General features: G+C 44.6%; 1 protein-coding gene across 2 annotated transcripts in view; it reads left to right on the forward strand.

Moving 5' to 3' along the window:
* FMR1 (fragile X messenger ribonucleoprotein 1) overlaps window positions 1-24159 on the forward strand; it is a 90072-nt gene that overhangs the window by 45946 nt on the left and 19967 nt on the right. For both annotated transcript variants that reach the window (XM_069747040.1, XM_069747041.1), the window contains 9 exons: window positions 497-568; window positions 710-858; window positions 8766-8859; window positions 11031-11147; window positions 13255-13425; window positions 13538-13616; window positions 17098-17207; window positions 19271-19357; window positions 23914-24109. In XM_069747040.1, the coding sequence (XP_069603141.1) occupies window positions 497-568; window positions 710-858; window positions 8766-8859; window positions 11031-11147; window positions 13255-13425; window positions 13538-13616; window positions 17098-17207; window positions 19271-19357; window positions 23914-24109 (1075 nt within the window). The remainder of the gene's footprint in view (window positions 1-496; window positions 569-709; window positions 859-8765; window positions 8860-11030; window positions 11148-13254; window positions 13426-13537; window positions 13617-17097; window positions 17208-19270; window positions 19358-23913; window positions 24110-24159) is intronic.

Consider the following 24159-nt stretch of genomic DNA (forward strand, 5'->3'; position numbering starts at 1 on the left):
TCAGGGAAGCCCGCAGGGAGCCCCCTCCCTGCGCGATGCTTCCCTGCACCGCCGGCACATCGCGATCATCTTTGATCGCGGTGTGCCGGGGGTTAATGTGCCGGGGGCGGTCCGTGACCGCTCCTGGCACATAGTGCCGGATGTCAGCTGCGATAAGCAGCTGACACCCGGCCGCGATCGGCGGCGCTCCCCCCGTGAGCGCGGCCGATCGCGCTGGACGTAATATTCCGTCCTTGGGAATTAAGGCCCACCCCACATGGACGGAATATTACGTCCAATGGCAGAAAGGGGTTAAAGATGGTTGCCAGTCACGTGTCTTACAAGTCAGCCTATAATGTTTGTAATAGCAGCTCTCTTATTTGTAGCTACTTTTGTTTCCAGAGTCTTCGGATTTTTTAGATTAATTTTCTACATTTGAGATGCGATGTATTGAGCAAATAATTTTCCTATGTGTTTTGAGCATTGTTCTTTAATGTAACCTCAATATGTTTTCCAGGTGTATTCCAGAGCAAATGAGAAAGAGCCATGCTGCTGGTGGCTTGCTAAAGTTAGAATGATAAAGGGTGAGGTAGGAATATGTCTACATTTATTTTTTGTTCTATTTTTGCTATAGTTTGTGAACACAGGGAGCTTTGCTCTCTTAGCTGGGAAGAGCTGCCATGTTAAAGTCGGACGCCTTGCATGATTGTTTGTTTTTCATCTTGCCTAGTTCTACGTGATAGAATATGCGGCTTGTGACGCCACCTATAATGAAATTGTCACCATAGAAAGGCTGCGGTCTGTTAACCCAAACAAGGCGGCAACGAAAAACACCTTCCATAAAGTGAAGCTGGACGTTCCCGAGGATTTGCGGCAAATGTAAGTACTGTATCTTTTTGGACTATTAGGCTAGTTTCACACTAGCGTCGGATTCGGCCCGTCGCATTGCGTCGGGCCGAGATTCCGACGCTAGCGTTTGATGCGCCGCACAACGGGTGCAGCGGATGCATTTCTCCGGCGCATCCGCTGCCCCATTGTGAGGTGCGGGGAGGTGGGGGCGGAGTTAAATTCAACGTTTTTTGCTCCCGGCGGTCCGCCACAACACGGCGCAACCGTTGCACGACGGTTGCGACGTGTGTCAATACATCGAAATGCGTCGGTAATGTTACTCTATGGGGCAAAAACGCATCCTGCAAACAACTTTGAAGGATGCGTTTTTTCCCCTAAATGACGCATTGCGACGTATTTAAAAATAAAACGCTAGTGTGAAAGTAGCCTAAGGCTACTTTCACACTAGCGTTAACTGCAATCCGTCACAATGCGTCGTTTTGCAGAAAAAACGCATACTGCAAAAGTGCTTTCAGGATGCGTTTTTTCCCCATAGACTTGTATTGACGACGGATGCGTCGTGCTTTGGCGGACCGTCGGGAGCAAAAAACGCTACATGTAACGTTTTTTGCTCCTGACGGACCGCTTTTTCCAACCGCGCATGCGCGGTCGGAACCCCGCCCCCACCTACCCGCACCTCACAATGGGGCAGCGGATGCACCGGAGAAATGCATCCGCTGCCTCCGTTGTGCAGTGCGTTAAACGCTAGCGTCGGAATCTTCGCCCAACGCATTGCGACGGGGAGATTCCGACGCTAGTGTGAAAGTAGCCTTAGACACATTTTTAGCAAGAAACTATCTTGTTAAAAGTGGGGTGTCTTAATAATCCAGAGACAGCTTCCTTTGAACGAGGAGAACCCTGAGACCGCATCCTTCCCGTTCAATGAGAGAACTGCTCTCTTTCCTCATACCCAATATGATCTATGTGATCGTTGCAGGGCAGGAGAGGAAGCTACCAGGACTTGCACATCATCATGGCTGCTAGATCCTGCAGGTCCTAACTGAAGGACCTTTCCGGTTATGTGATCATTCACATGCCTGGAAGAAATTTTAAAATGTGGTAATGTATGGAGTGTGTTTTTGTGTGTTTAAGGAGCAGAGCTGTGTGTGTGGCTGTGTGTTTGTAGCAAAACTGTATGTGTTGTATGTAGGACAGCTGTGTGTATGAAGCAGAACTCTGTTTGTGTGTATGTGGCAGAACTGTGTATATATGTAGCATAACTGTGTGTGATGCTGAGCTTTTTCTGTATTTATCAGAGCTCTGTGTGGATGTATGAATGTAGCAGAGCTATGTGACTGTGTGTGAGAAGCTGAGCTGTGTGTGTATGTAGAAGGTGTGTGTGTTTTACTATACATGAAGCTGCGTTGTGTATATGTGTGTGCTCCAGAGCGTGTACATAATGTGTGTGTTGTAGAACTACATACGTATAATAAACATAGGAGAACTACTATCGCTATTAAAATGAGTGCTTTTCATCCCTCCACCTCTTTACATTTTTAGGGAATTTTATTGAGTAGCAAAAAATAGGAAAAACATATATTTTCTATCAAAACCTGGAGTGGGTCTTTTAGTAAAGTGTGTTCAAAAGTCAGAACAATGCAGTATACTGAAAGCAGAATTACTTAAAGGGAAATCTAGGGTTAATCTGCAGGTTATTAGCGTTATTAAGCTGCCTGCACTTAACCAACCGCTGCTGGGAGAAAAGAAGGATTTTTGGTACCTTTGAAATCTTTCTTAGAACCTTCATTGGGGGATTCGGGTAACCATGGGTGTATGCTCCTGTTACTAGGAGGCTGACAGTAGGCAAAAAGAGTTAGCTCCTCCTCAGCAGGGTACACTCACCGACTGGCACAAAGCTCATCAGTTTGTGAAAAAGCAGTAGTCCCATCATAGGCACAAAACAGGGAGGTTTATGTCACCCAATGAAGGCTCCAAGAAACAATTTTACATTTGAGTACCTAAAGCAGTCCCAAGGGCTAGAAGAGAATATCGTGCTCCAATCAGGTCGGACGATGGACAACATCCACTTGCAGCACCTTTCTACCTAAGCCAGCATCCGCTGAGGCGTAGGTATTTACCCTGTAGAATCTTGCAAATGTATGAAGGGCTGGCCAGGTAGTGGCCTTGCCAATCTGGGTTGCAGAGGCTGGGTGGCTCTTGATGAGCCTAGGAATCAAAGGAAGAGGTGGAAAAAGGTACGAAAGATGAAACTGAGACCATGGGATGACCAAGGCGTCGTGACAGACCGCCAGGGGGGTCGTAAAACCAGCCATGAAACGAGGGACCTTGTGATTCATATGAGACACCATCAGATCGACATCGGGAGTGCCCCACCTTTGAGAGATCTGTTAGAACACAGTGGGATTGGGAAACCACTCACCTGATGACAGGCCCTGGTGACTTATGAAGTTGGAATGCGCACCGCTGATATTGCTGACATGTGCCGCTCTGCCCAAGCATGAATCCATGAGACCTCTAATATGACCGACTCGCTGCGTATTCTGCTCTGGTGGTTTATGTATGCCACGGCCATGGAATTGTTGGATTGAATGTAAACTGGTCGGCCCGCTGGACGGTCCTGCCAGTGGAGAATAAAAAGAGGTAAATGGCTCTGATTTCCAGAAGGTTGATGGACAGAGAGGTTTCCTGAGAGTTCCAGCAGCCCTGGCCTGTGTGCCGAAGGAAGACCACCCTCCCATCAGAGGAGATTGGGGCCGTTGTGGCAACTTGCCAGTGGAGAGGGAGGAATGATCTCTGGTGCTGAATAGAGGGAGAGCGACTCCACCATGCCAATGACTGCTTCGCTCGGAGAGGCAGAAATACGGTGCGATCCAGTGAAAAGATCCTTTTGTCCGAAGCTGGAAGGAGGGTCAGTTGGACAGTCGGGTATGAAACCATGCATAAGGGACAGCTTGCTTCACAGCAATCATCTAGCATAGTACGCTCATGCAGAGTCGAAGAGATTGTGGGGATGATTGAATCCCCTGAAGGAGTTCCCAGATCTGTTCTGGAAGAAGGACTCTGGCTCAAGCGGTATTCAACAGCATGCCTAAGAAAACTAGGTATTGTGCCGAGATCAGAGATGACTTTGCTGTGTTAACTACCCAACCTAAATGGGTAACAGGGTCCAGGGTGATCTGTAGACTTTAGTAACAATCTTGGAACGATGGGCCCTTGATAAGGTCGTTGAGGTAGGAGATGATTACTATCCCCTTGGAGGGCCATGAATGGCCTTGACAGTCGCCATAACTTTCGTAAACACTCTGGGGGTTGAAGCCAGTCTGAAGGGGAGAGCTGTGAACTGGTGGTGGTTCCCCTGGACCACGAAGCCGCGAAACCTCTGATGTGCCACGCAAATCGGAATGTGGAGATGAGCATCCTGGATGTCCACCGAGCAGAGGAATTCTTCGGGTTCCATAGAGGCAATCGCCACGTTGAGGGATTCCATCCTAAAATGAGGGAGTTGCACCTGCCTGTTTAGTACCGTGAGCCATCCTACTTTGGGACCACGAAGAGGTTGGAATAGATACCTGAGTAGCATTCTTGAGAGGGAACGGGTACTATGAACCCTGCCCGGATGAGAGAGGAGATGGCTTGAAAGAAACCAGGGACTTGGGCTGGGACTCTTGGAGGGTGGAATATGAAGAAAGGTCTGCATGGGAGAGAATTCTCTCTTGTAGCCTGTGGTATAGATGTCATTAACCCAGACTTGTCTACGGAGAGCCGCGCGTCACGCTAAAGAAGACAGCCACCCATCCTGATCGGATTTTCAAGTAGGGGTGACCTGTCATGTGGAAGAGAATTTATTGTATCAGGACCCTGAGGACTTGGTAGAGCGATCATTTGGGCGCCATGCCGTGGCAGGTTTGAAGGACTGCTTCCTTCTCTCTCACTGGGCAGGAGACTGGTCTCATTGAGAGGCGGTACCAGGGAAGGAGAACGGTTGAAACTGAAGAGAACGTCTCCTGGTGAATGGATGCTTAGGCTGTGGAAGAGAGATGCTCTTGTCGCCAGTGGCGTCCGAGATTAGATGATCCATAGAAGGCGATATTGTTGAGGGACTTTTTGGATCTCTGGTCCGCATTCCAGACCTTAAGCAAGAGAACCCTGCGTATGGCTACAATATTGTTAGTAACACCAGCAGAACAGCCGGTAGCATCAAGAAACGTGGCAAGCAAATATTTACCTGTGTGGGCAATCTGGTCTGTAAGATCAGCCAGTTCGTCCCGCCAGGCTGCTGATAACATGCCCTGCCGAAGGAGTTTTGCCCAGGTGGAAACTGACTTGGTCACCCATGTGGAAGCGAAGGCAGGACAGAGATAGCTCCAGCAGCCTCAAAGCAGGACATGGCTAGGGCCTTGATCTGTCTGTCAGTGGAGTTCTTGAGAGAGGAACCATCAGGGAGTGACAGGAAAGTCTTAGTGGTCTTAGGCGTGAAACTGGGGGGGTCCACAGCCAGGGATTTTGCCCATTTGCTGAGGAGACCGGGACCGAAAGGTTATAAGATATCCAATTGCTTTCTACCTGGAAAGCGCTTATCCAGGTGCTCCCACTGTTTGGTAAAGATTCCTTCAAATTCCTTGTGGTTGGAAAACACCCAGGAAAAAGTGTTTTTGCCTTTTTGAATGAGAATGAGTGATTCGGGGAAGGACCCTCCTACTCCTTTTTAATATTTTGGGTCTGATTGACGACAGATATGAGGTTGTCTAGCATATCAGATTCGGACTCTGAATCAAGGTCAGACTCTGGGACACCTCAGGAGAAGAGGAGTGGCATACTGAAGGCATCTTCAAGGATGCAAAGGGGAAGCAGATGAGGAACTGGAGTTTGCTTGCCTCTTGGACCTTATCCTTGATCGTGCTGAGGGTGACGGGTGGGTGCCTCCGATTCTTCCTGAGAAACGATTGGAGCACTGGTGGCGTCTGAAAGGTTAGGTAAATGTTCAAGGACCTATACCAGGGACTGGGACACATTGGTTATGTCAGTTACTGATTAAGAAATGGCATCAGCCCACTCTTGAGGAGGGGTTGTGCTCTCGTTCTGGGTGGTGAGGGGCTCCTGTGAGGCTTGCATAGTGGATGGCTGCTATTTGGGCAAAAATCCGAGTCCTGACCTGTGGGCCACTTCTTTTTGCAGATGGCACAGGCATAGTGAATGATAGTGGGGGAGGGATGCGGTTAAAACCCCATGTGTCTGCATATATAGGCCTGGGGCTTAGGGAGGCTGCTGAGGAAGGCTAAGCCTAAAAGAGGGAAAGAAACAAACACCTGGACAGAGCCTACCCGGTCCTGGATGCAGAGAACTTCGTCTGAGTGGATCTGTTCGCCAGTTGTGAAGAGACAGGCTCTGCAGAAAACGACACAGTGCATCCGCAGCTGAAGATGTAACACTGTCGGAGCCAGAATGAAGCAAAAAGGCGGGCCTAGAAATGACGTGCTGAAAGCCCACGCTGTAGGAAATGAAACTAGTGCTCCCATAAAAAGGTGTTGATTGACTGGCGCTCAAGAGGGGGCATGAAGAAGCCGCCTGAAGAAATTAAACAAGTGTTCCCATAGGAGGGAAAGCGCGAGCCCTCGCGTGCTGATTGGCTGGGGCGCAAGTGGGGATTGGGGCCAGAACAAGGAGAGCCTTAGAAAGCCGGGGACTAAATTTAAGTGTAGTTTTCAGCACTTCAAAATTTACATGCTGGAAAGAGGAGAGGAGCTGTGTTCTCCTCTATCTTTACTGATGCCCCCTGCCACCTTGAAGAGGGACTGTGGAGAAAGTGAGGGTAATACCTGTTTGTCGAGGTCCTGACTCCTTCTCAATTCAGAGGACAGCATTAGGCGTCCTCCTTCCTGCACCGTCGAGTTCCTAGATGGTGCCGAAGGTTTTGTCGACCCTGAGGGGGTAGGGTCACTTGAGAAGTGACAAGTCTCTTCCTCCCATCCCGCTTTAGGAGAGGGCTGAGATGGGGGGGAAAAGACAAGGACAAGCCGCCCTGAGACACTCTTGAAGTCTTCCATCATAAGTTCCTGCCCCGCAGACCAGAGAGGGTACAATGTGGATGACACCACACTATTCTCTCAGTTGCTTATTTTTGGGAAAACAGGACGAGAAGTTACACCCTGTTACCCTTCAGAGAAGAACCCTAAAAACAAATGTAAATGATCAATAACACCGCATAGTGACCTAAGGAGAAAAAGACCGATCTGGAATCAGATTTCAGGTCTGCCTTCTACTGACACTAAATTAAAACTGCGAGCTTTGTGCCTGTCGGTGGGTGTACACTGCTGAAGAGGAGCTAACTCCTTTTTTTCTTTTTGTCTAGTGTTGGCCTCACACCCATAGCTGCTTGTGTCCCCCAATGAAGCGATAAAGAAATTTTAACTTTATTCTTCCTGGCAGTGTTTCGGTTTGTCACGGGGCGACAGTGGCGCTGGTTCAGTCACCACGCTGATTGTTCAGATCGGCAGCTCTAACTGTGCCCGCGGCTCTGACTTACAGCCGACTCTCTTAGCAGTTGGATGACCCCCCCATTCACCATGTAGTTGTGGGACTCAAATTTATCAGACATGGGTATGTGGTGAGTATGGGAATATCACTTTAAAATAAAAAGCTCTTCAAGGCAGGGATAGAAACTTTGGGGAGCTCTAAAGACCCTTCCAAGTCTCAAAAAGAAGGTATCCCCTGGATACCATGTTGAAACCATAGTGAGATTGGTTTGATGACATTGATTAAAAGGCACTGACCCGGGATGGATATGTACTTAGTGCTTTAAATTTAGCTCTTCAGAGAGAGATTACACAACTAATCAGATTCTGTCACAGGCAAAATCCACCACATCTTTTTTTTTTTTTTTTCTTCTTCTCTGTTCAGCCTAGATTGCCTTGGTGCTTATTCTTTTAGCCATGACTTGTCTGCAGTTTTCTGCCAAAACCACATGGGTTCCTCACTTCGAACATGGACCATCCTCCTGGTGCCATAACAATATAATCCTGCTGTCTGCGCGGCTACCCAATGATTCCAAAATGCAGTACTACCCTGCTAAATATTGTCATAAAAATGGTGCTCCTAAAATATATGGTGCCACATACACAGTGCCCCAAAATAATGGTGCTAACTAAATAGTATTGCTGATAATAATCTTACCATACTTGGTGTCCCTTACGGTATAGTGCAGCACTGTGCTAACCATAAGTTATTGTGATCTGGACCTAAATGTGTCCACACAGTCCCCACAAAATAATTGTACCAATTAGAGTGCTCCTATGGGAACTTGAATCTCTTCCTGAATGGTGAATGCCCACAAATTCTCCTCCCAAATGAATAAAAATAATTTTCCCAAGCAATGTTTGCTCAACAGTAATAGTGCCAGTAATGTCAGAGGATTCAGCATGACGCATCAAGGTCATTACTCCAGCATTGGCCACGTGCCTGATGGTCTGTGGTCTCCTGAGCTCCGCCTGTGTGTTCTTCATCCTAAGGTCACAGACATGGTTAAGTGGCGCTTACATCTAGCCTGATTCACTTAATGTACAGTGGCATGTAAACGTTTGGGCACGCCTGGTCAAAAGCCCTGGGCAAACGTTTAGGCTGCACCAGGAGCCCATTATCAGGTAGCAGACTACTTTCAATCTCATGTCCGCCTGACATCTATGGTATCTTGGAATGTGTGTAATGCGTATAAGTCACGTGCAGCCTGAATGGACGTATTGTGGCAGAAAATGGTTTGGTTCAAATAGAGGAAATCCATGTCGGAGAGTTAGATGTCAGATACACAAGTAATCCGCACAGATGTGGCATCTGCCCTAGTATTGGGTACATCCCAATAACATAGCAATGTCTTCTGCTTGTGCATTTCTTTTGGCATTTTTTATTATTATTTTGTATTCTTAATGTGTTTTTCCTCTCCTCAGGTGTGCAAAAGAATCTGCTCACAAAGACTTCAAAAAGGCCGTCGGGGCGTTTTCCGTAACATTTGATTCGGAAAGTGGTCAGCTTGTCATCTTGGTAAGCATTGCCGTTCTCTGTTATACCAGAATCTAAGACAATCTGCACTTGTCCTTTTATTGTTGGAACACAAAATATTGTAAAAAAGGACAAAATCTAAAGATTATATGACTGCGACTGACACCGAGGTTAGATCGTCCAATGTTAGTTTATTTTGTGTCACATATAAAGTTTGCCACAAACGCAACACTATGTAACCGAAGGCGAAGGTTTGTGATAAATGAGTGCTGGGACTGCTCGTCTATATAAAGGGAGTGTGTTGGCATAAAATGACTGTTCAAACCAAGCACTTTACTCCCTTGGCGTCACCATTCCGTGCACCTTCCTAACTCCTTACTTTGCATCCCGTGCATTGATGTGTACTGTAATGGCGGGATAGTCAAAGTCTTTGTCATTTTCTTTTACTTCCTTTTGCCTTTACATGGGGCAACCTAGTGCAGACGACAGATTCAATTTATTTATAGCTCAAATGTATCTTGGATTAAAAGATGAAGTGTGTGTGTGTGTATATATATATGTGTGTGTGTGTGTGTGTGTGTGTGTGTGTGTGTGTGTATATATTAGTGGCCCGATTTCTAACGCATCGGGTATTCTAGAATATGTATGTATATAGCACAGAGCCACGTAGTATATTGCCCAGCCACGTAGTATATTGCCCAGTCACGTCGTATATTGCCCAGTCACGTAATATATATCCGTTGCCACGTAATATATAGCACAGCCCACGCAGTATATAGCACAGCCCACGGAGTATATAACACTGCCTATGTAGTGTATAGCAGCCACGCGGTATCGAACACCGCACACATAGTATACTACAGTGTGGGCACCATATCCCTGTTAAAAAAATAATTAAAATAAAAAATAGTTATATACTCACTCCTGGGATCCACCGAAGCTCCGGTGATATGCGCGCGGCTGCCGCCATCTTCCGTTCCCAGGATGCATTGCGAAATTACCCAGATGACTTGGCGGTCTCACGAGACCGCTAAGTCTTCTGGGTAATTTCGCAATGCATCGCCGGGAATGGAAGATGGCGAGCGGATCTTTCGAACCGATCGTTCGACAACGGAGGGTGAGAATAGCAGGGGGTTTTTTTTATTATTATTTTTAACATTACATTTTTTTTACTATTGATGCCGCATAGGCAGCATCAATAGTAAAAAGTTGGGGACACACAGGGTTAATAGCGTTAATGGAGTGCGTTACCCGCGGCATAACGCGGTCCATTACCGCAGGCATTAACCCTGTGTGAGCGGTGACTGGAGGGGAGTATGCGGGCGCCGGGCAGTGACTGTGGGGAGTAAGGAGCGGCCATTTTCTTCCGGACTGTGCACGTCGCTGATTGGTCGCGGCAAAACAGCCACGACCAATCAGCGACTTGGATTTCCATGACAGAAAGAGGCCACGACCAATGAATATCCGTGACAGACAGACGGAAGTGGCCCTTAGACAATTATATAGTAGATATTAATATAAAAATCTTGTGTGTATGTAATATCTTTCCCATGCAGACCTAGGATCTCCATATTCACAGGTAACCGGCCTGTGAACCCGACTCTTGCAGTTCACTTCCTCTCTTCGGTCCTTTTTTTCTTGCTACCGTACATTAGCAAAAAGTATGGCTGCAAGGTCAAAGTACCCAAGCTTTCCTAAACCTCATAACAAACTGATATTCTTGTTTTTGGTGCTAAATATTCTGTTCCCACACAGTTATGCAATATGTTGGTCTAAAAAAGCCCCGAGGAAGCTCTTGCCGCTCCTTAATGTATGTATCTGTAGAAGACGCTGAGAACTTTACTCTCTGACGTCTGTATGTGACAAGTTCATCAGGTCAGCACAGTCGCTCTGATTGACAGCCGCTCTGATTGACAGCCGCTCTGATAAAGCTCTGAGCTCGGCTTTCTGACTGTTTTAACCTCTTACACGTTGGGATCAGTACAAATTGTGACTGGGGAGGGACTTTTTTATAACTTCAGTAAGCTTTTCATTGTTCCTGAGGCTGGTTCTTTACTGACAGCCCCGGGCAGTCATGGGAGTCCGGTTTGACATACCTGTAATTACTATATACAAAAAGATACATTAAAAAAAAATTGTGTATGTATGCACATATATATGTATACAACTCTCGACTTTCACTTTTTTTTTACATCCACTTTATCTCTTTACAGTCCGTCAATGAAGTTACTATTAAAAGGGCGAACATGTTGAGCGACATGCATTTCCGAAGCCTCCGGACAAAGTTGTCTTTAATGCTGAGGAATGAAGAAGCCAGCAAGCAACTTGAAGTATGTAGACATTAATGTCCTTTTTACAATGCAGCCATTATTCTCTGCGAGTCAAACTATTAGGTGTCTTTGGCGCAAGACTCAGTAACCTTCTTTGCTCTACATTTGCGTTGCGAAGTCCTTTTTTTTTTTTTTTTTTTTCCATTGTAGGAGCTTAAAAAAAATATATAGGTCTTCCATTACTTTTACATTGATAATGACCTATCCTAAGGATAGGTCAATGTCCGATCGATCAGGGTCCGACACCCGGAACCCCTGCCAATCAGCTGTTATCAATGGCGGCGGCCGCTGGCCAGAAATACTTGCAGAGCTGGCGATCTTCTGGTAGTGGCCGCCGCAGGGTATTGCACATCTGCCTCCTATTGATTTGAATAGGAGGAGGATGTGCAGTACCAAGCCCGGCCACTACAAGTAGATGGAGCACCTCAGCTAATTAGTTCTTCCGGCTGGCGGCCAACACCGTTAACAGCTGATCGTCGGGGTCCTACCTATCAGGCATTGATTACCTACCCTAAAGAGAGGTCATCAATGTAAAACTAGTGGACGACCTCTTTAATGCTGTGGTCTGCTGCATATCTGACACTGTTGGTGCCTAATTGACCCCCGCTACTGAATTTGGGGTCTGTTGGGTTCCACCAAGGTGCCTGTAATTTTGTCTGAAAATTTACAGAATTGCAAATGCGACATAAACGTCGACAAAGATTTGTTTAATAAAGCCTCCAACACTGGTGTGAACACAGCCTAAGGCTGACGAAACATGGACCTTGCTTGTGTCTCAGTACTCGGTCTGGCCACCTATTAGGCAGGTAGCTCAGGAGACTTGGCAGTCTGCCCCGATATGTGAAACTCTCCTTATTTTATACCTTTTTAACCCCTTAAGCCCCAAGGGTGGTTTGCACGTTAATGACCGGACCAATTTTTACAATTCTGACCACTGTCCCTTTATGAGGTTATAACTCTGGAACGCTTCAACGGATCCTGATGATTCTGACATTATTTCTCGAGACATATTGTAATTCATGATAGTGCTAAGATTTCTTCAATAAGACTTGCGTTTATTTGTGAAAAAAACGGAAATTTGGCGAAAATTTTGAAAATTTCGCAATTTTCCAACTTTGAATTTTTATGCCCTTAAATCACACAGATATGTCACTCAAAATACTTAATAAGTAACATTTCCCACATGTCTACTTTACATCAGCACAATTTTGGAACCAACATTTTTTTTTTTGTTAGATAGTTATAAGGGTTAAAAGTTGACCAGCAATTTCTCATTTTTACAACACCATTTTTTTTTTTTAGGGACCACATCTCATTTGAAGTCATTTTGAGGGGTCTATATGATAGAAAATAACCAAGTGTGACACCATTCTAAAAACTGCACCCCTCAATGTGCTCAAAACCACATTCAAGAAGTTTATTAAAGGGAACCTGTCACCCCCAAAATCGATGGTGAGGTAAGCTCACCGTCATCAGGGGCTTATCTACAGCATTCTGTAATGCTGTAGATAATCCCCCGATGTAACCTGAAAGAGGAGAAAAAGAGGTTAGATTATACTTACCCAGGGGCTGTCCTGCTGCGGTTCGGTCAAATGGGTGTCTCAGGTCCGCTCTGGCGCCTCCTATCTTCATTCCATGACATCCTCTTCTGGTCTTCACGCCGCGGCTCCGTCGCAGGCGTACTTTGTCTGCCCTGTTGACGGCAGAGCAAAGTTCTGCAGTGCGCAGGTGCTGGGCTTCTCTGACCTTTCCGGGGCCTGCGCACTGCAGTACTTTGCTCTGCCCTCAACAGGGCAGTCAAAGTACGCCTGCGCCGGAGCCGCAGCGTGAAGACCAGAAGAGGACGTCATAGAATGAAGATGGGAGGCGCTGTTCCGGACCTGAAACACCCATCGGTGCAGGACCGCCCCTGGGTGAGTATAATCTAACCTCTTTTTCTCCTCTGAATCCAGTTCCATTCCACTATTTTTAGCCCCATTTACATGCACTTAAGTGAAAAAAAAAGTTAATCCCCAAGTTTGACCACCCATGTAATGTAATGACCAAGGGTAAAATATGCTTCCCAGCGTGTTGTCGAGGAATACACGGAGTATTTGTGTCTTTGCAGAGCTCACGGCAGCTAGCATCCAGATTCCATGAGCAATTTGTTGTCCGGGAGGATCTGATGGGTTTAGCTATAGGCACTCATGGCGCCAATATACAGCAAGCTCGGAGAGTTCCAGGCGTGACTGCTATTGATCTGGATGAAGACACTTGTACGTTTCATATTTATGGTGAGGTAAGAGTTACACTGCTGGAAATGGCTAGAATCTGAAATAATGAGCATAACCCCTAATAAATCGCATCACCTTTCGGTAACTCTGCCTCTCGCATGGTTCACTTTTCCTTAGGACCAAGACGCTGTAAAGAAAGCAAGGACATACTTAGAATTTGCTGAAGACATAATCCAAGTTCCTCGAAATTTAGTAGGTATGTAAGTTTTTGGCTTGCAGCATTTAAAGGCCTATTGTCAGCAGTAAAGTGCATGTAGTCATTGATGTGCAGAGGGCGGAGGTAGTGATCAGTGACGACCTGCATGACGTCATGGCGATTATATACTAATGGCGCCCTGCATACAGCATATTGCAATGCTGCACTAGGTAGATGGTTATCCTGCTTAGTCACACTCATTAAGCCAATGTGTTGACCGCCAGGTGGCAGTCTGCACCAGACATAGCCTCGCCATGTGCATCACAAATCATTGTTAACCATAGGTTATCAATATGACATTGGTCAGGGTCACTGGAACTTTACATAGGTGTTAAACTTATACACTGTGTTCCAAATTATTATGCACAAAGAGTTTAGGAGTGATGAGGTTAGAATTTTTTTGTTTGTCATTTAAACTCATTGATGATGTGTGTCAGGGCTCTTTATATCACTGAAAGCAATTGCAGATACCTGTGCAAATTAGTTCGGCAGGTCTGTCCAAATAAAGGAAAGACTACTTAAGAAGGCTGATCCACATTATTAAGCAGCCTACATGTTTGGCCAAAATGGGAAAGCAAAAGGATGTGTCTGCTGCTGAGAAGCAACAAATTGTGGAGTATTTAGGTCAAGGCATGACTACAATCAACATTGCCAAGACACTTCATCGTGATCATCGCACAATCAAGAAGTATGTAGCTGATTCCCAGCACACACGTGTGCGTGCTGATAAGGAAAAATTGAGGACTCTTTCCAACAGGCAATTGCGTAAGGTTAAAAGAGCAGCTGCAAAAATGCCTTGTCAGGGCAGCAGACAAGATTTTGAAGCTGCTGGTGCCTCCAACGTTCCCAAGACCAACAAGATGCTGGGTCCTTCAGAGGTTTGCAGCTGTGCGTAAGCCATCCTGTTGACCACCTCTATCCACTGCACACAAGCAGAAACGGCTCCAGTGGGCCAAACGATACATGAAGACTGACTTCCAAACTGTTTTGTTCACCGATCAGTGCCGTGCAACGCTTGATGGTCCAGATGGATGGAGTGGAGGATGGCTGGTTGATGGACACCCCATGAAAACACGGCTAAGGCGCCAACAAGGAGGAGGTGGAGTAATGTTTTGGGCTGGAATCATGGGGAGAGAGATTGTCAGCCCCTTTATGATCCCTGAAGGGATAAAGATAAACTCCATAATCTATGTGGAGTTTCTAAAACAATACTTCCTGCCATGGTTCAAGAGGAAGAACCGTGCTTTCCGCAGCAAGATCATTTTCATGCATGATAATGCACCGTCTCATGCTGCAAAAAACACATCTGCATCTCTGGCTGCTATGGGCATAAAAGAGGACAAACTTATGGTGTGGCCACCATCATCCCCTGACCTCAACCCCATTGAGAACCTCTGGAGCATCATCAAAAGGAGTGTCTATGATGGCGGGAGGCAGTTCATATCTAAGCAACAGCTCTGGGAGGGTATTCTGTCCACATGCAAAACAATTGAAGTAGAAACCATCTGACAAATTCAATGGACGAGAGAGTCCAGAAACTTCTTTCGAACAAGGGGTCCTATGTGCAAATGTAACATCACCCAGAATAACGTTTTCACTGTTTGATTTCATTTTGTAATAAGCTGATAATGCTTATAACTTCACAATTGGCCATTTTTTTTGTTCAAAATTAAATAAAAAAGGTTGAAAACTCTGCTGTGCATAATAATTTGGAACATGCATTTTGAGTGTTTATTTTCTTTTTAAAAAAGATACTGTTTTCATAGGCAGTTTGTTCCAAAACATTGCAATTATACTAGAATAGTAGATGACTGGAAAATAACAATGACTGCAATTCAGATAGGTAATTTAGAGAAAATATGAGGAAATATTATTTGCATAATAATTTGGAACACAGTGTAGACCTAAAAGCAAAAATTTGTATAGAAACACCATACAGCGCCAGAACTGTGACACAGCAAGACGGGGAGGATTAGCTGTGTCTATCTGGGCATTGTATCCTGTGGGCAGGCTGTCGGCATGGTGTGATCGGGCAGCCCCTTGAAAGGGAATCTGTCACCAGGTTTGGCCGATATGAGATATGGCCACCACCTGTCAGGGCTGATGTACAGCATTCTATAATATATCTGTCCCGAAAGACAAGAAAAAAGAGCTTTTATTACACCCCTGCCGAGCGGTCCAGTCTAATGGGTGTCGCTGGGTATGGTCTGGTGTCTCCCTCCTTCTTGCTTCGTGTGGATGACGTGTCCCTACACCTTCCACGAAATCACGTTCCTGCGCAGGCGTACGTCTCTGCCCTGACCACGGTACAGTAAAGTACTGCAGTGCGCATGAGCCGGGCTCTTTGACCTTTCATGGCGCCTGCACACTGGAGTACGCCTGTGCAGGAGCGCGATGCCAGGGAGAGTGTGGATGACACAGGAGGCGTCCTCTATACAAATCACAGAAGGAGGGTAGCATCGCAAGAAGATGGGAGGCACCGGACCAAGACCGGCCACACACCTCAGAACGCCCCACAGGGGAGTATAATAAAAACTATTATTCTTGTCTTGGAGGCCGGGTTGGGGGCTGATATACAGCATTATAGATTGTTGTATATCACCCATGAAAGGTGGTGGCCATATCTCATATGCGCCAAACCTGATTACAGGTTCTCTGTAAGGTTCTGCTCACATCTCCAGTGAGGCTTTTTGTTTGGGTTCGAATAATAGACATAATAGGAGTAAGCTGTTCGAGCCGCTATAGAAGATGCCACTTTGAGTATATGCCCTGCTCTAGGGTCCCTGGGGGTCCAGTGTTATTTTTTTTCCTTCTTTTTATCAGATTGTCATCAGTGCGGTGCATCAAGTAGAGTAACCGACTGCCCGTTTCAGTGGCCAACACAGCCTGTTTCCTAGTTCTGTTGCGTTTGACTTGCTCTTCTGACCATGGTTGATGGGGTAGCCCGGCTCACTTCTGTATCAGGGCGAGTTACTTCATATCTACTGATACCTGAGGGTCATGAGTTGTACCGTTTCAAAGAATATTACTGCATAGGCTCCGGGATGCAAGACAAACTAATAAATGATTTAGCTTTTTCTCACGTTTCCTGGGTACAGCTTTCTGTTACACTCCTCCAGTAGCAGAGCCACAGAGCGCAGCGATTGGCTGTTGTGCTGTGAACATGGCGTCACCGCTGCAGCCTGTCGGCACAGATCGCAGCCGGCAGCGACAAGAGAGAGTGCTGTACTCCAGGAGGGTGATTAAAAGCTCCAGCTGGGTTTTTTGTGTTTGCCACTCTGATTAAAAATAAGTAGTAATTTTTAATATATGACAACCCTTTTAAGAATCATTCTTTCCATGGTTCTTGGCTTCTAAACAATTACGTTTGATGTCTGCATTTATTTATTTTCATAATCCATTTTTTATTTTTAAAACCTTTCACAGTTCTGTTTTCTAGTTAATAGATTTTGTACTTTTTAAAAAAAAAAAAAAAATTTAGGAAAAGTTATTGGGAAGAACGGAAAACTCATTCAGGAAATTGTGGACAAATCGGGGGTTGTCAGAGTCCGGATTGAAGCCGAAAATGATAAAAACATTTCCCAAGAAGAGGTTTGTATTCCCTTATATTATAGCCGAATTATTTAGTATTTGGTCATTATGATTTTATTATTTGATGACAAACCTTGTAGACAAGTGGTGTGTATTGCCACGTGTGCGATATATGAGAATTGTGTCCATTCTTCTACATGATCTTTATATTAATGGACCTATAAAGAGGAAGCTAAAGAGCTGGTGCTGTATTCCCATAGTCTGCCAATTACAAATATAAGCTATATGAAAATAGTATTTCCCTGGATTTCTTCATATTTTTATCAGATTTACATGATATTTTAAGTATATGTGATACAACCATTTGAGTAATTTTCTTCCGAAACCATGGACACAACTTCTGTATGTAATAAAAGCCCTTATATAATCCTGTGATCACTACTTCATTGAAGCAGATCTGTCGCTAGATTCCGTAAAAAAAAACTGCAAACATTTTTAAATTGATCTCTTAAACCTGATGAGGCTGGAGGATTTCTTTTGAAAATCTATGCCAGAATGGTTTTGTGATTCTGTATGAAAGTTTACCTCAATTTCCTCCCAGCTAGTCTTAATTGACAGCTCCTCAGTGCCCCTCCTCACCGCTGTGCTGAATCTCCACCCACCTAGTCTTGAATACACTTAGGCTATGTGCCCACGTTGCAGAAATGCCTTGGATATGTCCGCAGCATTTCCGCAACTCCCCACCACAGGTAAAACACAAGCGTTTTGCAAGTGATTTGAAGCATCGCTTGGTAAAGTGATTGATAGGTTGGTCACACTTGTCAAGCACAGTGTTTGACAAGTGTGACCAACTTTTTACTATTGATGCTGCCTATGCAGAATCAATAGTAAAAGATAGAATGTTAAAAATAATTTAAAAAAAAATATGGTTAGTCTCACCTTCCAACGGCCCCCGGTCTCCGCCGCAGCGCTTCCGGTACGTTCCTTTCCCAGGGATGCTTTGCGCAAAGGACCTTTGTGACGTCACGGTCGCGTGACCGCGACGTCATCCCAGGTCCTTTGCGCAAAGCATCCCTGGGAACGGAAGTCACCGTGTGCACCGTCATCGGAAGGTACGGTAAGTATATCACTATTTTTTATTTTGATTCTTTTTTTTCTTTTTTTTTTTTTTTACAGAAATACCGTTCCCAAGGGCCTGGAGGAGAGTCTCCACTTCTCCAGACCTGGGTACCATTCACACATAAAGCGCTCGGTTTACCCATGGTGGGCATAGCCACATGCGTAAAGTGAGCGTTTTAATGCAATCCTTTGGCATCGGAATCGCCGCGATTCCACAGAAATAATGAAGATGCTGCGGATTTTACCGCTATGCAATTCTGCAATGGGAAAATCCGCAGCATGGGCACAGCAACTGCAGAATCTTATAGGATTGCATGGGAATGCTGTTTTTAAGTGTTTTCGCTGCGGCAGAAACGCATAAGAAACGCAACGTGGGCACGCAGCCTTAGACTGATGAGATATTTCATTCTATAGCTGGACTTACAAATTGTTCTTTTTAATATCAGGATTATACAGCTATTTTGACATGTATTTTCAGAGCAAATACAACAGTTTCACCAGGTCTATGAGATCTGCTTAGTAATATATGTAGATTGTACTGTGAAAACTTGTGACAGATCAACACAAATTTACTCACTTTCTTGATGATAGATTTTAGTGCAAGCATTATCGTGTGTAGTCCAGAGAAAAGACAGCGCTCCAAAATTTGGGTAAAGCAAAAATAAAATCCTTGTTTTGCCCCTTTCAAGTGCTGCACACATTAGGGTGTGGGTCAATACAGGATCTTTTTTTTTTTTTTTTTGCTTTCCCTGGATTCCGGCGCTCTATTTCTTGTGGACTGTTATCGGGGATCCGGTGTTGCTTTCCCAGGATTTGCACCCAACTACTATCACGGTGCTGTGTTTTTGTTTTGTTTATTTTTCTGGCATTCGTTTGTGTGTATGTATGTCTATATAATATATATATTGTTTTGGTTGTAACCTGTAAAATCCCATAAGAGTATAACACAAGCCATAACGTAACGGCAGCATGCTAATACTGACATTGTGATCATTGACTTTTAGGGAATGGTTCCCTTTGTATTTGTGGGCACAAAGGACAGTATCACCAACGCCACCGTTCTGTTGGACTACCACCTTAACTACTTAAAGGTAACTTTTTCCAGTGTAATGCACATTCACCCATAACACAACTGCTAATGTCGGCTCGTCTTCTCATTGGAGATATTTTCTGTTCTCTAATTTCAGCTTTTCACTCAGTTTTTACTAATCAAAATTCTCAATGTCTGGCTCAGGGCATATACAGGTCCTTCTCAAAAAATTAGCATATAGTGTTAAATTTCATTATTTACCATAATGTAATGATTACAATTAAACTTTCATATATTATAGATTCATTATCCACCAACTGAAATTTGTCAGGTCTTTTATTGTTTTAATACTGATGATTTTGGCATACAACTCCTGATAACCCAAAAAACCTGTCTCAATAAATTAGCATATTTCACCCATCCAATCAAATAAAAGTGTTTTTTAATAACAAACATAAAAACCATCAAATAATAATGTTCAGTTATGCACTCAATACTTGGTCGGGAATCCTTTGGCAGAGATGACTGCTTCAATGCGGCGTGGCATGGAGGCAATCAGCCTGTGACACTGCTGAGATGTTATGGAGGCCCAGGATGCTTCAATAGCGGCCTTAAGCTCATCCAGAGTGTTGGGTCTTGCGTCTCTCAACTTTCTCTTCACAATATCCCACAGATTCTCTATGGGGTTCAGGTCAGGAGAGTTGGCAGGCCAATTGAGCACAGTAATACCATGGTCAGTAAACCATTTACCAGTGGTTTTGGCACTGTGAGCAGGTGCCAGGTCGTGCTGAAAAATGAAATCTTCATCTCCATAAAGCATTTCAGCCGATGGAAGCATGAAGTGCTCCAAAATCTCCTGATAGCTAGCTGCATTAACCCTGCCCTTGATGAAACACAGTGGACCAACACCAGCAGCTGACATGGCACCCCACACCATCACTGACTGTGGGTACTTGACACTGGACTTCAGGCATTTTGGCATTTCCTTCTCCCCAGTCTTCCTCCAGACTCTGGCACCTTGATTTCCGAATGACATGCAAAATTTGCTTTCATCAGAAAAAAGTACTTGGGACCACTTAGCAACAGTCCAGTGCTGCTTCTCTGTAGCCCAGGTCAGGCGCCTCTGCCGCTGTTTATGGTTCAAAAGTGGCTTTACCTGGGGAATGCGGCACCTGTAGCCCATTTCCTGCACACGCCTGTGCACGGTGGCTCTGGATGTTTCCACACCAGACTCAGTCCACTGCTTCCTCAGGTTCCCCAAGGTCTGGAATCGGTCCTTCTCCACAATCTTCCTCAGGGTCCGGTCTCCTCTTCTCGTTGTACAGCGTTTTCTGCCACATTGTTTCCTTCCAACAGACTTACCATTGAGGTGCCTTGATACAGCACTCTGGGAACAGCCTATTTGTTGAGAAATTTCTTTCTGGGTCTTACCCTCTTGCTTGAGGGTGTCAATGATGGCCTTCTTGACATCTGTCAGGTCGCTAGTCTTTCCCATGATGGGGGTTTTGAGTAATGAACCAGGCAGGGAGTTTATAAAAGCCTCAGGTATCTTTTGCATGTGTTTAGAGTTAATTAGTTGATTCAGAAGATTAGGGTAATAGGTCGTTTAGAGAACCTTTTCTTGATATGCTAATTTATTGAGACAGGTTTTTTGGGTTATCAGGAGTTGTATGCCAAAATCATCAGTATTAAAACAATAAAAGACCTGACAAATTTCAGTTGGTGGATAATGAATCTATAATATATGAAAGTTTAATTGTAATCATTACATTATGGTAAATAATGAAATTTAACACTATATGCTAATTTTTTGAGAAGGACCTGTACAATGTATGCTGAGAATATTATCTGATGGGATTTTAAATGGCCACCTGGCTGTAGACTGTCTATATGTGTGCGTGTCTGGGCAGGTAGACGAGGATAAAGACTACTCTTTATACTTCCTATAAAAAGAACATCTTTGGGAGAGTAGGATATCTCCACAAAGGAGACCAATATGAAGGGTACAATTAAAGAGATATGAATATGAATGAACTGTAATAGGACTAACACCTATCCTGAATTGCCAAATAAATATTAATTTCTTACAAGGTATCTGTGGGTCACATTAATTGAATATATACCAATGTGCAAACATAACAATATGCAAGATAAAGGTAATTTTGTATCTACAGCTAAGTAGAGAAACCATCATCATAGCAAGATGAAAAAATACCCCAACAAATGTTGCATAGTGCATATAGGGTTTTTACTATGCATGTTACATAGTGCTTGGGTATTTTGTTCATTTTGCCATGATGAATATTATTGTGTCTCTAGTTAGCCGTAGATAGAACATTACCTTTATCTTGCATATTGTTATGTTTGCACATTGGTATATATTCAATTAATGTGACCCACGGATACCTTGTATGTTATTACTACTTGTTTGACTAGTGAGGTTAGGTGTTGGTCTTATTACAGTCTCTCACGTTTGTGTGTAATTGTTTGGGTTATTGGCCCTTTTTTTATTGTTTTTAGAACTTTTTTGTATTGCTCCATTTTTTTGTTACTTACAGTGGGTACGGAAAGTATTCAGACCCCTTTAAATTTTTCCCCCTTTGTTTCCTTGCATTTTTGCAAATTTATTAGAAAAGAAAAACTGAAAATTCACATGGTCATAAGTATTCAGACACTCATATTTAAGTCACATGCTGTCCATTTCCTTGTGATCCTCCTTAAGATAGTTCTTATCCTTCATTGGAGTCCAGCCGTGTTTAATTAAACTGATAGGACTTGATTTGGAAGGGCACACACCTGTCTGTATAAGACCTCACAGCTCACAGTGCATGTCAGACCAAATGAGAATCATGAGGTCAAAGGAACTGGCCAAGGAGCTCAGAGATAGAATTGTGGCAAGGCACAGATCTGGCCAAGGGTACAACAGAATTTCTGCAGTACTCAAGGTTCCTAAGAGCACAGTGGCCTCCGTAATCCTTAAATGGAAGACGTTTGGGACCTCAAGAAGTCTTCCTAGACCTGGCCATCCAGCCAAAGTGAGCAATCGTGGGAGAAGAGCCTTGGTGAGAGGTAAAGAAGAACCCCAAGATCACTGTGGCTGAGCTCCAGAAATGGGAGAAAGTTCCACAAAGTCAACTATCACTGCAGCCCTCCACTAGTTGGGCCTTTATGGCAGAGTGGCCATACGGAAGCCTCTCCTCAGTGCAAGACAGGAAGGACTCCCAATTTATGAGAAATAAGATTCTCTGGTCTGATGAGACGAAGATGGACCTTTTTGATCATCATTCTAAGCGGTATGTGTGGAGAAAACCAGGCACTGCCCATCACCTTCCCAATACAATCCCAACAGTAAAACATGGTGGTGGCAGCATTATGCTATGGAGTGTTTTTCAGCTGCAGGGACAGGACGACTGGTTGTCATTGAAGGAAACATGAATGCGGCCAAGTACAGAGAGATCCTGGATGAAAACCTCTTCAACAGTTTTCTGGACCTCAGATTTGGCCGAAGGTTCACCTTCCAACAAGACAATGACCCTAAGCACAGAGCTAAAATAACAAAGGAGTGGCTTCAGAACAACTCTGACCATTCTTGACTGGCCCAGCCAAAGCCCTGACCTAAACCCAACTGAGCATCTCTGGAGAGACCTGAAAATGGCTGTCCACCAACATTCACATCCAACCTGATGGAACTGGAGTGGATCTGCAAGGAAGAATGGCAGAGGATCCCCAAATCCAGCGGTGAAAAACTTGTTGCATCATTCCCAAGAAGACTCATGGCTGTACTAGCTCAAAAGGTGCTTCTACTCAATACTGAGCAAAGGGTCTGAATACTTATGACCATGAGATATTTCAGTTTTTCTTTTTTAATAAATTTGCAAAAATGTCTACATTTCTGTTTGGTTTTTTTTCAGTCAAGATGGGGTGCAGAGTGTACATTAATGAGAAGAAAATTAACTTTTTTTTTTTTTTTAATTTACCAAATGGCTGCAACGAAACAAAGAGTGAAAAATGTAAAGGGGTAGGAATGCTTTCCGTACCCACTGTATGAGAGACCTGGAGCAGTTTGGAAAAGAAGAGTGGTCCAAAATTTAAGTTGAGGTGTAAGATTGATTGCAGTTATTTATTCCAAAAGGTGTGAAACCAAATATTAAGTTGAGGGTGGCAACAATTTTGCGGGCCCATTTTGGGGATTTGTGTGAAATTATGTCCAATTTTCCTTTTTTCTCTATTTATTTTCTTCCAAAACCCACATCATGGTTAGTACACCAGCCTCATCAGGATGAATGCCTCTATTCAATCTTACCTGCTGTTTATATTGTGACATCTGCAGACATATCCTCTTTAAATTGCTATTTATGACAGCTGTAAATCCTAGCAATGAGATCTGCCTCTATTTGGGGGAAAAAAACCTGTCGCTCCCTGCTTTCTGGGGAGAGGTGGCGGGATTCTCCACTGCTATACAAATAAGGTGAAGCCTTGTACAAGGTGACCGGGGTGAATACTGCTGCATGTCTTGTATGAGGAAATAAGATGTAGTCACGTAGAAGAGAAATACCTGTATGATCCTCATCCTATATATCACTGTGTCCCGTATGTCCTCATTTCTAATCCTCATAGGAAGTGGACCAACTCCGCCTGGAGCGGCTGCAGATTGACGAACAGCTCCGGCAAATTGGCGCCAGCTCGAGGCCTCCACCAAATCGCCCCGACAAAGAGAAGGGCTATCTGAGCGAAGACTGCAGTGGGATTGGACGAGGAAGTCGGCCCTATAACAGCAGGGGGCGCAACAGGAGGGGAACCGGTTATGCATCAGGTAGGCCAGCACCCTCCACATGCTGCACGACTGAGGTTTCCCATCCTTCT

Source organism: Ranitomeya imitator, chromosome 2 (genome assembly GCF_032444005.1).
Source record: "Ranitomeya imitator isolate aRanImi1 chromosome 2, aRanImi1.pri, whole genome shotgun sequence".
Classification (NCBI taxonomy): domain Eukaryota; kingdom Metazoa; phylum Chordata; class Amphibia; order Anura; family Dendrobatidae; genus Ranitomeya; species Ranitomeya imitator.